Source organism: Tympanuchus pallidicinctus, unplaced genomic scaffold (genome assembly GCF_026119805.1).
Source record: "Tympanuchus pallidicinctus isolate F22 unplaced genomic scaffold, pur_lepc_1.0 scaffold7, whole genome shotgun sequence".
NCBI classification, from domain to species: Eukaryota; Metazoa; Chordata; class Aves; order Galliformes; family Phasianidae; genus Tympanuchus; species Tympanuchus pallidicinctus.
In genome coordinates this window covers 24,663,727-24,680,097 of record NW_026294791.1, presented here as the reverse complement: position 1 = coordinate 24,680,097, position 16,371 = coordinate 24,663,727, and the positions used below count along the sequence as shown (strand labels likewise).

Sequence of the window (16,371 nt, the reverse complement as noted above, 5' to 3'; positions counted from 1 at the left end):
TTATTAGAGGAGCAGACAGCTGCTGAATGTGCTCCTGTTTTGGTCACAAGACTGTGATTTGGTGCTGAGTTTTTCCCTGAAGAAGCAGGGAAGAAAGGGAAGGAGGAGTGGAAGGCTGGGAAGTGCTTGCTTGGAGCTGAGTCATTTCCAGAATGATGGCCCAGGCCCATGGGTTGGCTGTGCTGGAATATCCAGCAGGGCAGGCATGGATCAGCATGGGGCAAAGCTCCGGTGCAGAGGCACGAAGATGATAGAAATGGTTTAACCAGCATCTTCGTAATGGTTGTGTTTTCAGAGTTAACCAGTTCAGGCATATGCAAACCCAGAGCTCCTTACCAGTCGTGTTGTTAATTATATTTGCCTGAAGTTTATAATGCAGGCTTATTTGCAGACGGGTGTGGGAGTTCTGGTACTTGTTCATGGTGTGTTTTCCAGCTCTGGGGTTTCTCAGCCAGCTCTGTGCACTCTTTTAGCCTACATCTTACTTATTTTTGAAAGTACCTGACCTTAAGATATATTACTTTAAAAGGCAAATCTTGTTAAATTTTGTAATTGAATCAATTCCGTGCCAGTTCTCCATAATTTTCACGTTGAAGTATAACTCTGCCATGGAGAAAGCTGGCTCTAACACGAGTCCTTTCCTAAATGAGCATTTCTGTCCATGTCTCCATTTTCCTCCATTGCTTAAAGCCCAAACAACTGCCATAGCTTCCTTGGAGATCCTGGTTTTGCTTCAAACCATCTTGCAGCATATTTCATTCTTGCTGCTGCAAATGCACTGTAATTGGCCAATTTTCCCATTTTACTCCTGTTTTTCAAGTCCTGCTTTTCTTCTGCTCAATGTACTCACTACTGTCAGCTTAGCTTCGGACCTATTAAAATATTGTGTTGCTTTATTTAGTCTCTTTCTCCCTCACTACAGTATTAGTACATGCTCAGAATTCACAATAGTTTCTCACAGTCGTGGTTTTGCTCTCTTCCTGCACTCTTCCTTTAAGGATTGGCCTAAACTATTCCCAGGGATTTAAGCTGGGGGAAGAAAACCAATTGTGTTGTCTGTGTGTCAATGCCCCATCCTTAGAGGCATTCAAGGCCAGGCTGGATGTGGCTCTGGGCAGCCTGTTCTGGTTGTTGGCAACCCTGCACATAGCAGAGGGTTGAAACCAGATGAGCATTGTGGTCCTTTTCAATCCAGGTCATTCTATGATTTTATTCTTGGAACATTCTCTTAGATGGGGCATTGAGAAGGCTATTTGGAAATGGAAGGTCTTTAATTGAAGAAATGCCTTTGTTTCTACACTCACTCGTGCATCTGTAATTTAAGAGCGCAGGTGTCAAAGGCAGAGGTGAGTGGCCTGAGTACCTATCTTGAACCACAGATAACAAGGCCTAATGTTCTTCTTTCCTCTGCTGTCTGGCAGGAAAAAAAAATCTGCATGTAATTATTGTAGATAAACCTGTGTTTTTAGTCATATCTATGGATTTGGTTGAGCAGTTTGGACAGCCAAGCTAAATTGCAGTATAGTTCGTCTGCTCTCTTCCCAGGTTTGAGAATGCATCAGATTAATGCTCCCGATAGCAGGAGTGGCTGTCGCTTCCATTTCTGAGATGCTGCCTGGTGTCCTATGATACACAGCAGAACATGATTAGGATGTCTCAAGGGATTTTCACCTTTCCAGCCCTTTCCTGATCCCCGTTTTCCTTTTCTCCTCTGCCGGTGCCACGTTTCCGGCTCACAGTCAAGGCTCACAGCTCCCCTTTCAGCTTTCTGCAGTCTCCTTGAAATGTGAAATTCACCATGTAGTGAGGTCTCTGTAGTTACTGCTGAACGTTGTTCCTTTTCTGATCCCTACAGGTTTAATTCTGCAGCTCAGTATTTTACAGAAGCGAATGTTACTGGCCTCCTCTGATGTCTTTGGCTTTGTAAAGCTTTGTAGAAATGGCTCTTTGAAGAAAGAACAATTCCGCAATTAGTAGGATTTTGCTCGGTGTTAGGGGTTGAGAATCTTGCTGGCAAGGGAGCTGGCTCTGGGCCAGGACATGCTTTTAGATATCCGTGTTGTGATCCTGTTTCCCAAGGCAGCTCAAAGGCAGCCCAGCCCCACAGCTTGGCTGCTGGGGGGGAAGGCACATGCTGGGAGGAGGCCATCTTGTCAGCCTTCCCTTCCCTTGCAGGAGCAGCCCTTTGTGCCTTGCCTTTCTGCAAGCTTTCCTCCTCCTCTGTTATCAGTAATAGTAATAAAGACTAATAACTCAGTAATAATGAGGTTTTTCTTGCTGTTGCATCCCTATGGAGCTGCCTTGTTTTCTCATGGCCGAGGGGACTCCCCCCTTGTTCACAGCCTCCTCCTTCATGCCTCTTCCCAGTGAGCAGCTGCTGGGATGGGGGGGACTAGCTGTAGCTCCCAGGAGGTGTTTTTTCCTGCCCTGGAGGACAACTGCAAGAATGTGTTGTCTGAATGGGTTTATTCTCAGACGTATGGTAGCAATCCCTGCCGTGGCTTAAAAGCTTTGAGTTTGGTGCATGTTACGATATTGGTGTCTTTAGAAGAAAGCTGCCAACGTGATCAAAATAGAGCAAAGGAAAAACAGGCTCTTGGGACTTTTGAGAGTGGAACCTGCTGACCTCAATACCTCCCTCCAGCACTTAAAGTGAAGCTGCTCAGACGATAAGCTTCCATCTGGCTGAGATTCAGAGCTTTTGGTAGTACGCAGGACCAGACGTGCCAGCCACCTCGGTCCCTCCCTGCATAGATCACAGTGGTGTGAGGACAGGAGCATCACCACCAGGGTGCTGCAGTGCTGTTATCCTCTTTGGTTTCCCTAAGCCTTGGTTGCTGGTCTGCTTTCAGCTGAGTTGGTGTTAGTGCTGCTCGCTCACCCTGACCAGCAGAAGCTCACTTTGGTGCCAGCTCCCGTGGGACGTTTCCCATGGATTCCCATACAGGGAGCGAGCAGATCAGCTCGTGTCCTTTGGTATCTCTTTGTCAGATGATTTTTTTCCTTGTTACCACGGCAACCCCTCCTACTCACCCCCAGCACCCGAGGTCTCCATACAATGTCACTTATTGTCTGTGACGATTATTAGGCTATTATTAAAGTACCGCTGAAGTATGTCAGGATCCTGCAGGAATTTCAAACAAGTGGGAGCATAGACAATAGGGAGCACGCATGCATCGTGCTGCTGGGGGAACACGCCTGCAACCTTCAAAGAGCATTTTGGAATAAGCACGAGGGTTTTTGCCAAAGTGAAGAGAGGTCAGAGCAATGCTATCGTGTGCATGGAACGTGGCTGTGTCAGTGCTGGTTTGCTGCTGCTTGTGGCACCTCTGCAAGCAGCGTAGCACCGAGAATGCTGCGTGGATAGAAGCAGTAGTGTAATATTCACATCATAGATGGTTGGGGAGTGATCCTTACTGGAAGGTCTTGGGCATTTGCTACGTGTCTGAGTTTAAAAATGAGTTGGCCACCATCAGTGAAAGGATGCGCCACAGCTGTGCAGTGAGCAGGTGAGAAAAGAAAGGGAACCTCAAAATGATGCTTTACAGATCACAGCAGATCATAGTGCTTTTTTTTTTTTTATTCTTAGAAGAACCTCTTTGTCTATTTCCCAGCTACAGGAATTTGGGAGATGAGAAGAAGGACTCACTTTGCCCTCTCCCTATGCAGTAAGCAGCCTGGGCTTATGCTACTGAAGCCCCTGTTCCACATGCAGCAGTAAGAGCATAGCCTTTTCCCTTCCTCCCCACACCCTAGAAGTGAATTCTCTGCTGCCTTTGTCTTGCTGCTGCAGCCCTTCTGTGCAGCTATAGCAGAGCTGACAGGGTTTTATGGCACCTTATCGATTTCATCCAGGAATTTCCTTCCCAGCACCTGCAGTGTTGTCATGGGTCAAATATGTCACCAGACTGATGTGGCATTTCATTTCTAAAAGCTGCCAAAGAGGACAGCAGCTCGCTGATAACATCTTTCTGTCAGGCTGCGCAAATGTGAGGAGCAGTTGTGAGAGTGCAGATGGCAAATTTGTTCATGGTTTTGCATATGTAAAAAAGAAAAGGGAAAAAAAGAGGGAGGGTTTGAAAGAACCTCAGTTCTTACTGTTGGCACGTGAGACTGGCTCTTTAGAAACTAATTTCTCTGAACAGGTTGCTATAAATTTTTCTTAAGATGCAACACCACAACTTCTCTTCGTCCCTGGAGAGAGATTCTTCCTCCTTCCCCAGCTTAGTGCACAAATAGAGAGCTCTGCCTCGTCGCTTAGCACTGCGATAAGCACGGAAGATGAGTATCTGGAGATGTTTGTATGCCTGTTAGTTGTTTCTCTTAGCCTAGAGTACAATAGTACCAGGCTGATGTACAAAGCGTTTCTCAGTTCTTATCTGCTGCCTTTCTGCCCTTCTCGTGTAGGTAGCAGCAGGGAGAGCATCTCAGCTAGCAGAGAGCCTGGATGCAGTTGCTGGCTGGAACCAGGGCTTGGGCTCACAGCTACAGGTCCTGTAGTTCCAGTACCATTTAGATTGGTCTTTCCAAGCTTGTTCCTCAAATGGAAAGCTAATTTAGTGATCAGTGCCTTCTGGCAGCCAGGCTGCCGGCACGTAGCTGCAATTTGTGCCTGGCTGTCCTCTGTCCATCCACACAGCCCAGTGTAGTTCATGCTGCCAACAGACACATGTCAACAGGCACTGGATACTCTTTGCTCTTAATTGCAGTTCCCTTTATTAAGCTGAATTCAGGAGCACAATGGTGGAGGTTATCATCTTTGGAGAGCAGAGATATGCCAAAGCTTTTGTCGCAGCAGATATCAGTTTTGTTGGTTTTGGTTTTTTTTTTTGGACACAGACTTGTTGGCATCCTTTTGACAACCCCATCTTGTATTTCTGCTGCATTTTGACTGTTTTGTCATCTGCATGCTACCTGCCATGTGGCATATTTCATGGACTTGTTTGGCAAACGGAGGGAAAATACTTCCATGTTCTGCTTTAAAAATAGTGCAGCCGTCTGGAAGCCCAATTATGCTGTGCTGTGGGATTACCCCGATAACACTGTCTCTGAAGGCAGATTGATAGCTCCCAAATTGCACTTCTTGGGGGGGGGATGGAGGAGGGAGCGGACTGATAAAACAGCAAAGAAACCCCAAATCAATTGGTATGGAGTTGGAGGGGGGCTGTAGTGTTTTGGCTTCCTTTTGGTGAGAAGTTACAGTCATTTCAGGGCACGAAGCCGGAGCTCCCTGCAGAGCTGGCAGCCCCATGTTCAGCCAGCAGCAGTGGCCACGTTGCTAATTTGGGGTGCTGTAAGCTGAACCAGGAGCAAATGCAGCATCAGCAGCTTGCGTTGCAAGCAGGATGGCTATCTATGCGTACGGTGCTTTAGTCTTGGCAGACTCTTAAGGTTTTTCAGTCTGAGACGTGGCTTTGGAGTTAGTTTTGTACCTCTCGCCTTCAGGAAGCTCGGTGTGTACAGAAACAGAGCTTTTCCTTGCATCCCAAGCGTACAGTTTTGCTTCGTTCATTGCATCCTGTCCCTCCTGACCCATCCCTCTTTTCTTTCAGGCCTGTAATGAATTAATGATTTTATGTAAATGTGCTGTTTGATGGACTTGGGAGGTGTGCCCTGGGACTTGTTTAAGCTATCACATAGGAAACGCATCATCTGTTCCGTGCTTTCTGCAATTGCCATCGTTTTTATTTTTCCTTTATTCCTTTTCCCTAATTTCTAATCTTTTTTTCCCTTCTTTCATCCTTCAAAGCATGTGTAGACCATTTGCCCGCCTTTAAGGATTTAATTGTTTCTCAGCCCTGTCTCCCTGCCCCACCCCCTATATTCTGCCTTAAATAGGAAGCCAGAAGCAACCCTCCCTGCATTACATACCTGATTGCTATTCAGTTCCCAGGGGGGAGGCACTGAGAGCTAAAAAGCAGGGGCTGGAGGTCCAGGCTCTCAGGTTAGACTCACTGAATGTCACTAATTAGAGCAGAGTAGCTGCTTACATATTTATTCATGTTTCAGAACAGTTGGTGAATCAATTGAATGAATGAACTGGGGCAGCCTCTGTGTTTCTTGGGGGTTGAAATAAAGCCCCAGGACCTACTTGAGCTGATTGGTGCTGGTGTATAGTGGTGTGAATGTGGCAAAACGGTTCTTATGCCTTTCTGTGTGACACAGCAGTGATGTTTTATGCTCTTCCTACCTTCTGTTGTCCTGCTAGTGAGGAGCTGGTTCCCTCTTCCCAGACACTTGCCAAAAAAACCCTGCTTAAACTTGGGTGAGAAGAAAATGCTGTCATCTTGAAGGCCATCCTCACTCTATTTGTAGTTAAGGTAATGGATTAGTTTCCCTAAAGGTTACATTAAAATCCTTGCAGGGTTTTAAAATCGGGACAACAACAACTTTGCGCTGATGCATTGCTGACAGATTTAACGGTGCAGAATAACCTTGTAATACCCAGTTTCCTTTTTTTTTCTTTTTTTTTTTTCCCAAGGAACAGATTGGTTTCCCTGCAAACACCTTGAAGTGTTGCCTTTCACCAAAATCCCCTCTGAATTTAGCTCTGCTTTTCACCCTTGAGTGGGTTTGTGGCATGGGGCAGTGGGAGCCTCCTGCTCCCCAGCAGGGAGCTCTGTGTTCCAGCTGCTCATCCGCCAGGAGCAGTGCTCATTTCTGCAGTCCTAGCAGCTGCCTGCAAGGCTCAAGCACAGCTAGTGGGGTGAGAATCACGTTTTTGGATTCTGCTTTCATGAGAAGTAGGGCAGACACTGCATATCTCCGAGTCCAGATTTCCTGGAGCATGGCAAAATCATGGCTAGGAGAGACTCCGTGTTCCTCCCTGCTTTCTCCCACTCCACTTTTGCTTGGCTCTCTATTTTGTTCATAACGTCCATACTTTAAATAAGGAACAATCTTGAATTTAAGCAGTTTTGTAAGTAGTGAAGTCTCAAATCGGCCACTGCTGCAGGGTGAGTGGTACCTTGTTGGCCGCTGCTTGGCAAAGCCAAGGTCTGAAAGGCTTGCGGGTTTCTCACAGCAAAGCATGATTCCTCTCATTCACCTTTGACAGGGAGAGCACCTGCACGTAAGGTAAGGTTGAGAAATGTAACTTGAAAGGTACAGGTAAGGTTGAGAAATGGTGAGGGCAGCTGATCCCTTTTGTGAGGTGCATCCTGTAACTCCATCACCATGTTCAAAAGCTAGTTCAACTATTGACACAGAACAGCACCACACTAATGTGTTTTAATGCCAGTTTTTGTGTGGTGTGCACAGTAAAGCTGGGCTGCTTATCCTGACCTTGCAGCCCTGTTGGCTGCTGCTGGGTTGCACAACCTGAAGGTGAAGCTGGCTTCTTTGGGCAGCTGTTTATTCAGGGTCATTGGAAATATCGTTCTGCCCATGTGCACTGCAGTGTAACTCAGGCTTTTGTCATGCTCTCAAGCAGGGATGCAGCAGTGGTGGTTGCAAGGCACCGCAGTGCTCCTGGAGATGCAGTCAAGAGGTGGTTAGGAAGCTGGGCCCTTTGTTTCCCCTGCTCAGCATGCTTGCTTCCAGTTTGTTTCTGAAAGCAAAGCCCACTGGTGCTGGCAGTTAGTTCTGCAGTTTGTGTATTCCTGTCCTGCCAGGTTTTGTTCTGTTAGCAATAGAAATTACTGAATGCTTCCTTTGGCTGCGTTATTTACCAAGTGCCAGCAGCGCTGCGTCTTGCTCCTGGGAGAATGTCGGGGGGAATCACATGCCTCTAAATCATTCTTCTCATTTGAGGTGTAAAAAAACAAAACAAAACAGCAACCCTTTCTTAAAGTATTCCAGCCTGCTCTGGGCAGAGACAAGCTTCCTGTAGCTCCTGCCTGGGGACTGGGGCTGAGCAAAGGGGCGAGCGAGTGCACGGGCAAGCAAACAAGGCTATTGAATCCTGAACTGGAATTGCCCCAGACTTGTGTGCACTGGAGAGCTTCTGCTTGCTGGGCTGGAGTGGGGTCCCAGTGAGCAACAGGGTGGGCTTGGCTGGGGCTGGGGCAGGGCTGGGCTTTGTGGGAGTCAGCAGCATCTGTCGCAAGTGCTGGGTGTGAAGGTCCCCTGATACAGCCTAACGCAGAGCCGCTCTCCAGCCCTGTGCCATTTCTCCAAGATACCGTGGAAGCGCATTTTTCTTCGTCTGATAATTGCTTGCTTATTATCTTCTCGCTGACTGTTTGCTCTTAATAGCTGGTTTTAAAAAAAGGAAAAAAAGAAAAATGAATTGGAATAGTTTGCTCCCTGGGGGGGGATGAAGCCATCGCTGGTGTGCTTATAGCAGGCTTGTCTTTGTGCTGCGCGGCTGCTTCCCTGTATGGGGAGCCTGTCGCTTGTTCTGCATCGTTAGTTTTCTCTTTCTGGTTGCTCTCAATATTAATTGAAGTCTTTCCCCAGACACAGCTTTGTTAATCTTCCTTTTCTCATTGCCCTCCCCCTGGCTTTGATATCCCCAGCAAACACGCTTCAGTGTGCCTGAGATTTAAAAGCAGCCCTGTTTTCCTTACCAATGTTGGTGCTCCCTTTGTTCACCTGTTCCTTACTGCCACTTTTTAGCAATTTTCTTTCTGTCCTTAACTTTCCTAGCCTTGTTTGGTTTTTGTTACAAGGATTTCTGGGGTGGTGGGGGGAGGTCTGGTATCAGCTCCATTTATGCAGCGTGGCTCTCGATCCATTAGCCTCATTGCATTTCTGCCTGTTCCCTGTTCTGTCTCCCTGAGATGTGGTGTGCTGGGCTTCCCCTTCCCCGTCCTGTCCCATCCTGTTCTGTCCTGCCTTGCTGGCAGCATCATCCTGTTCCTCCCAGGGTTTTTAAGAAGCTCAAATGCTCCTAATTTCAGCATTTCCCTAAAGGTTTTCAGCATCATTGCTGGCAACCTGCAGGAGGAACCTGTAGCTTGCATCTTGTTCATTTCTAGCAACTGCAGCTAGATGCTTACAAGTGATGGAAGTTTGAACGACTGAGCAGTTTTAGGTGTGGGCACCTGAGCTCAGTTCCAGGCAGCCATGTGGGCCTCCCCAGTGCCTGCTCAACAGCTGAGCTGCAGCCAGGCTTCAGACAGTTCTGTAATGAGAAGGTAATTGCTACTGCTTTCTAAAAGTCTGGGAGTATGACCATTAAAAAGGGAGGCTCGATAAAAGAAGCATAAACAGTCATTTTATTACGGAGCTTTATCTTGGACAAACAGCCTTTTTTGCTTGATTAAATTATTGGCGAGATTGAGCCGATGTCTTTCTTGATAGATACAAATTCCCATTGAAAACGATGGGAAAGCTTCTTCTTAGTTCTCTTGCTATGCCATGAAGCGTGACCTTCTTCACGAGGGAAGTAATATTTATGGCTTTTAGGGTGAGAGATCTCTGCTACATTCAGCACCAGAGTGTTTGAGTTTCCTTTAATTTCCCCTGGTGTTGCATTGCCAGTCCCTGTGGTGATTACTCCCATCATTGATTTGAGCTCAAATCTATAGGATTGCAGCCTCCCCCACCCCTTTGTAGAGCAGGTGCATCTTCAACATCTCTTGGCTAGAAAGTTGGGAGCTTTAGCACAGAGTAGCAGAGGGCTTGCTGAAATCATTGAGTTTTGCCAGACTGAAGGAACATGTGAACTGAAGGAGCAGGTGAATGTAGGGAAAAACTTCAATTGGAACTTGGAACACCCAATTTTAAGTCATCAGTTCTAATCTTGGTGTTCTGTGCTGCTGTGTATCTTTATTGCTGCTTGTCTTCCGTGTTTGCTCTGCTTAAGGACCAGGCTGGGAACTTGGGGAAGCATCCTTTACACCTACCCAAATGAGTTTCCAGGAGGAAGGCATTCTTCTGCTCTTGTAGCTGGGTAAAACACGAGGCCCTGTGTTACTTAACCACAGATGTGTTAAACTGTGAGGTGAGTTTTGTGCAACCATCGTTGCTGCAGGGCTGCTTCATTTAAAGGAAAGCCAGGTCTCCAGGCAGCGGGATGGCAGCGGGAGGAATGTGTGGGCACGTTGTTTAACCAGGGATGTGCCTGTTGCCATCCTGGTCCTTCCACCAACCTTTGATATCTCGGTTGGCATCGCTGGCTGCTTGCTTCAACTGGGCAAACCTGGTCTGTGTGTCTGGGCAGGTCCTGGGATGCATGGAGCAAGCTTCTCAACACCTGCTCTCTGTTCTTTGGCCCATGAACATGTGATGGTCGGTGTGAAACTTCGTCTGGAGCTATGGTTCTTCTTGGCCCTCTCTTCTTCATTCTTAAGTGTGTGGCATATTTCTGGTTTAGCTTTCCAGGAAACTTTTCTACAGCATTTAATAAATCTTTACTTTTCTCCTTGAACAGAAAGAGAATTCAAAGGTTGTTCTTAACCAGGGAAGGCAGGTATTGCAAGTCCTGTCCCTCTGTGACATCTCTTGGCGTTTAGATGCCCTATTGCATTAATGCCCTATTGCATTAATTCTAAGTTTATGGCAGGTTGTGGAATATTGCTTGTTATTTCTCTTATTTTTTTCTGCTACTGCCTTGCTGTCCTTCACATGTGAGGTACTCCCTAGCCTAGGTCCTGTAAGCCCCATAGTAGCACGTCATGGAGTGTCATGGTCACTTGTAGGGACAGGTAGCAATGGGGATAGACTTCTGGAGCTGAAAGGGCACTGTGCAGAAATCAAACAACCCAGTGATGTTCAGGACTAACTGCCAGCCTTTTCTATGCCTGATTTTCTTACCAGCATAGTACCATTGCTTTAGATTCTGTGCTTATAGAGTCATAGGCACTCCATTATTTAACTAGCAGGAAGGCACTTTGTGTGGAGATTGCTTTTGCTTCCCTGCTAAATAAACCATCTACAAGAATACAACTTCCAGTGATACAACTTCAAAGTAAGGGAACAGAGTTTTTACCCACCTGAAAATTGTAATTTCCAGAGATATTCTGAAATGGATTCCATTTATTCTGGGTTAACGGTAGAACCATTGCATGGCAAACCAAAGCCTGAGACAAATTATGTTGGTGGTTTGCAGCAGCTCTTCCTTCCTCCTCCCCTACCTGCCCACAAACGCTGCCTGTGCAGACAGCACAACCTCACTTGCTACCTGACTGTTCATTTTTTATTTCTGGAGTTATTTCTCTAACTTAGGCCAAATTAGATTTGGTTATTAAGGCAGTCATTAAGTGGAAAGCTGACCAGCACATCTGGAATTGTTTAGAAAAGCAGGTACAGTCTACTTAAATTTTCTTATTTTTGGTGTTTTTTTTAAAACATTACCTAATGTATGAAGCTTCTTGCATGATGCTTTTTTGGTTTCAAGGCCACATTTTTGTTGATGGACTCTTCTAAGAGAGAGGTGGACCATTGCACACAAATGTACAGTTTCTCAGAAGTGAAGGTGAAACATGAAAGCAAATGTTCTTTCCATGCAAAATGAGTGAAGTAGTGTCTGCTTCCTCTCTCTTCCCATAGAAAGAATAAAAGGTTCTATATCTATGCTCTGAATACTTAGAAGTGTTCTTGTACTTATTTGCCACAAGATTGGGCATGAAAATGCGTGGTGAGTAATTAATTTCTTAGAAGCTGGATGAGTGATACCATGTGCAGCTGACAGGAGTGTGGCTTTCTGCACAGGAGGAGGGAGTTGGTGCATGGAAGTATCTTGGCCTTGGAAAAATCCCCCAGTAAACACGGGGATGACTCATTAGGGATGTAGAGATGATCTTTGTTCCTGCATTTATGAGCTATGCAGCTTGAGTTCTAGTTGTAAAGCTCTTTGTTGTACTGTGCAAGAGGTTGGGGAACTCTTGGGGCTGTGGGACCGTCAAGGACGTTAGAAAATGGTGGTTGAGCAGAGGGGAGGAGCTGGTGGGGGTTGGAGGCAGATGCATTTCTCCAACCAGAGATCTGTGGATGCCCCGTCACTGGAGGTGTTCAAGACCAGGTCAGATGGTCCCTGGGCAGCCTGGTCTGGTACCAGATCTGGAGGTTGGTGGCTCTGCCTGTGGCAGAGGGGTTGGAATTTGGTGATCCTTGGGGTCCTTTCCAATCCAAGCTGTTCTATAATTCATTAAATTAACCTTTTTTTTTTTTTTCCTTTAGAATTTCTTATAAGCTGGAAGCCTGCAGATTTTCCAGAGCCTGGTCATGCTGTGTTGTTGTGGCCCTGTTTGAGCCCAAGCCACAGGGCTTTTTGGTAGCAAGAGGCCAACAACAGGGCACAGCAAACATATAACATATCCAGGCAGTCCAGTAGTCTGTGAAAGTGAGTGAGCAAGCAGCCCAGTACGCCGATCACTTGTTTCTGTGCTGCAGCTGCACAGCACAAGAATTTGGATGCATAGTTCTCATGTGCTGAGAAATGACTGTGTGGGGCAGTGCAGGAACACATGGCAGTTTTTCAACTTCAGGCTCTATTGTAGGTGAGCTCTGTGCAGGCCAGAAAGCACAGAGATGGGAATACATCCCAATTGGTCCAGCTTGCAACGTGATTTTGCAAGGAAGGGCAAAAGGCTTTTGGGCTTAATGCCTTGTCCTCTGCAGCAGGAAGGTGATGGCAAGAAACAGCCGTATCGATTGGGCTCTCTTGGCAGCCTTGCTCATGGCAGCAGCACAGATTTTAGGGTAAAAGACTATTAGGGCTATAGAAATAGAACAAAAGAAAGGTTACCAGTGGTCCTTCTTGGCAGTGGTAGCTCGATGCCTTTTAACAACGGCTTCTGTTGTCATGGAGCTCCTGAATCCAAGGCTGAGTTCTGGCACTGTGATTTTCTCATGGCAGAAAATGTTGTCCTGTCCTAGCCTTGGGGGGAAGAACAAATAAAGGCAATAGCCTTGGCAGCACTTTATTATTGCAGCTCAATTGCTGAACTGCAGTGGGAACATTACCAAAGGGAAACCTTTTCTGCACAGAAAATCTTGATTTTGTTTTTAATTTACTTTTTTTTTTTTTTTTTTTAAGTTGGCATCCACTGTGGTCTGCAAAATGTCTTTTATAAGAAGGTGTTTGGGTAAGGATATTGAATGACTTATACAGAGCCTTGCTTTCCTCTGAGTCAGCAGTGTTTTGAGGTCCGAACAGAGACCTGAATTCCCCATCTCAAGGTTTTTGGAAGGTCTTTCATTAGTGGCTCATTAGTGCCTTAGAGTCCTTTTTCCCTCTTAACTTTGGATGTAGTCAAACAGCTCTGTGCATCCATTGTCTCCTAAAATGACTGGTAAAGTAGAAAATAAGGTATTTCTTTGGCACCGTGTTGGTTTAGCCCTGCCTACATTGAGCTTCCCGTTACCGTATGAGGTGACATTTTGGAAGGAGCAGAAATACGTGGCCCTTCCTTAAGTCAGCTCTGTTTTGAAACTCTCTGATTACAGTTATTTAAAAACCTTCAGGCAACTGCTGGCCTAAAATCTGCCTATTAAGTACCACGCACTAATTTCTCTTGCTCCATCCACCCACACCTGTGGGATCGAGGCAAGTCTGGATTGGCTTCACCACTAGGGCTGCAGGGTATGGTGTGGCAACCACTGTGACTCTGCCCTTAGGAATGACCAGCTCCGAAGCAGAGCTGTTTCCCATCCTCCGGTGCTGTGTTTGTATGTGAAAGCTTAGAGGTTGAACTGAGGAAGCTGTTCTGTCCTCGGTTCCTGATTATACAACCACGAGAGGTTTAAGCAATGTCTTGAAGTGGCTGTTTTATTATAGCCTGGCTCTTGCTGAAGTCTGAAAGTCTGGCTCGGAGGTGTGTTGTTCAGTACTGCCCATCGCTGTGCTGATAATAGAGCTCCAGGAGAAAGCAATGGCTTGGCTTGGGTTTTGTGGATTGCCAGAACAGTGTCATCTTGGAAGTGCAAATCTCCAAGCTCTATGTGGGGGAAGGCTGCTGTGCCTTAGTGTCAGCAAAAGGAACGTGGCTGAAGCGTTCGGAAGAATTTGCTGAAAAGCTCTTCTAAACTGCCTATAAAGGGAGCAATAGGTAGTGAAGAGAAGGAAGGTTATGGTGATGGGAAGGTGGGAATGGTGGCTGAAGCCAGCGAGTCCACCAAGAAGGCCTTGGGCAGGCACATGGGGATGGAGCGTGGTTTATCCTTCCACCGGTGCCTGACTGTAGCATGGGTGATGTTTTAGTGTTGGTGAGATGGTAGGCAGCTGTCTTCACCCACGAGGACCTGCAGGTGCAGTCATACAAGCTGGCAAGTAGGAATGAAGCATGTGAGATGTGTAGGAGCACGTGGAGGGTGTGAAACGATGATGGGAACTTGGGTCAATGGGCAACGCTGCTTCTGTGGGATTTTCCCCCTCAGTCTTTGAGCAATTCCTTTTACAGTCAAGTACGTGTTCCCATTGGACTTGTTTCTTCTTTCTCCATGTGACAAGGTGATATTGTTTTCCCCTGAAGAAATATTTCTGTGGCTACCTGGAATGGACTGCCCAGGGAGGTGGTGGAGTCACCGAGCCTGGGGGTGTTCAAGGAAAGGCTGGATGTTGTGTTGAGGGACATGGTTTAGTGGGAGCTATTGGGAAAAGGTGAACGGTTGGACTGGATGATCTTTTAGATCTTTTCCAACCTCGGTGATTCTATGATTCTATGATTCTACCATTTAGAAATATGTTCCTATATTCTTCTGTTTCAACTTATTTTTTCCTGTTTTGTTTTATAGACACAGATGAAGACACGGTAAAAAGATGTTTTGCCACGTTTGAAGAGAAGTTCTTCCAAACCTGTGAGAAAGAACTTGCCAAAATCAACATTTTCTATTCAGGTAAGGTGCTTATTTGTGTATATTTGTGGAAAATGCAGCAACATAAAAAAGAGTCTGAAGCTCTCAGGCTTTCAGAATAGCCACAGTGTCCATGAAAGGTCTAACATCAGGTAATTACAGGGCAGGTTTATATGGGAGACTGCTCTGGTTTAATCACAGACGTGGAACCAAACCATGGTTTTTGAATGGAAGAGAATGAAGGACAGGCACTTTCATTTCTTTGTAATAGCATCCTACTGAACTTTGAAGATGCTCTTAAATTTAAGTGGCAGCTTACATATAGGGCGCATTTCCTCATCCGTGGTGACAGTCTCCTGTGTGTGTTTAGGCAACTGCACAGCTCCCCCGTTGGTGTTTTCGGAGCTTTTGCAGAAGGATCTACTGTGATCTTGCCTGTGTGTGTCCACTTGTCTGCCTTGACACTTCCAAGAGGTTTTAAAGCACCTCCTTTTAGCTTTTGCTGTGTTCTGGGGTAGGTCAGTCAGAAGCAGTTTGTCACTGGCTGTATACACAATCCTGGTTAGTAAATTTGGGTTAAAATATGATGGTGTAAATTTCAAAGTGCTATTGTTTGTTTTCCCCGAGAAAGTTTGCGTTCCCACCCTTGATTTGCTCTGTTATATTGCTCCAAAAGGCTTTTGTGTACTGGTGTGCTCTAGTTCCACCCACCATTATATCTCAGCTGATTTTCTGCCTCTTTTGGTAATGCTTGAAATGGGTTTTCAACTGGAAAAGAGTTTAAATATGGGTACAATGAGGTACTGAGTGCTGCCATACTTTCTCTCAACATGCTCTTGATTTATTGGCATCTTGCATTAAAACAGGCTTTTGCAGCACTTCATGGTAGCCTTCTCTTTTTATAACGAAGTTGAATTGTGCAAAGTATTTTAATAATCACCTAGTATGACTTTATTGCTAGCTGTTTTACTGCTGGCAGAGTCTGGGTGGTGAGCACAAGAATAGCTAAAAGCATAATAGATGCACTGAGTGTACACTGCTGCTTGCCTCTCTTCAGCTTCCATGTAGGGAAGCAAACCTCCCTTGGGCTGGCTGTGCCAGCTATCCTGGCTCTGTGGACCTGTTTTGATGGAGCCATGGTAGGTATATGGAAGGCCAAGGCAAGAGGAGGTTTGTAGCTAGACACTGTTGGACCAGCTGGGTTGCACGCTTGAGTCTGTAGGCATTTTTCTATGTTCAATTCTTATGTCCCTGCCTAAACTCAGAACAGTTCTCAGTTGAGTTTCACCCTGACTGCTGTATCAGAAAATACCATTGTTATGCTCAGAGACTTGTCTTACTTTCATAGAATCCTAGAATGGCCTGGATTGAAAAGAACCACGATGACCATCGAGTTCCAACCCCCTGATATGTGCAGGGTCGCCAACCACCAGACCAGGCTGCCCAGAGCCACTTTCTGAGCTGTTTAAGCTGTTCTAGTAGGAGATCCTGAGTGCTACAAGCTAGGCTCCATGGAAGAAGTTCTCTCAATTCATATGCACAGTGCACATGATAATTTTCCCTAATGAAGACCTGCTAGCACATATGCACCCACATCCACACACCCCTTCCCTCATTGTATAGAATGACATTAATAATACAGAATAGGATTTTTTGGATTTGCTGTCATTTCAAGAAGTTATAGGAGCA

At 46.0% G+C, this 16,371-nt stretch overlaps 1 protein-coding gene across 1 annotated transcript in view; it reads left to right on the top strand.

Annotated features, from left to right (window-relative positions):
- Positions 1–16,371, top strand: part of XPR1 (xenotropic and polytropic retrovirus receptor 1) — a 78,767-nt gene that overhangs the window by 33,180 nt on the left and 29,216 nt on the right. Inside the window, exon 3 of the mRNA XM_052666089.1 lies at positions 14,623–14,724. Within this exon, the coding sequence (XP_052522049.1) occupies positions 14,623–14,724 (102 nt within the window). The remainder of the gene's footprint in view (positions 1–14,622; positions 14,725–16,371) is intronic.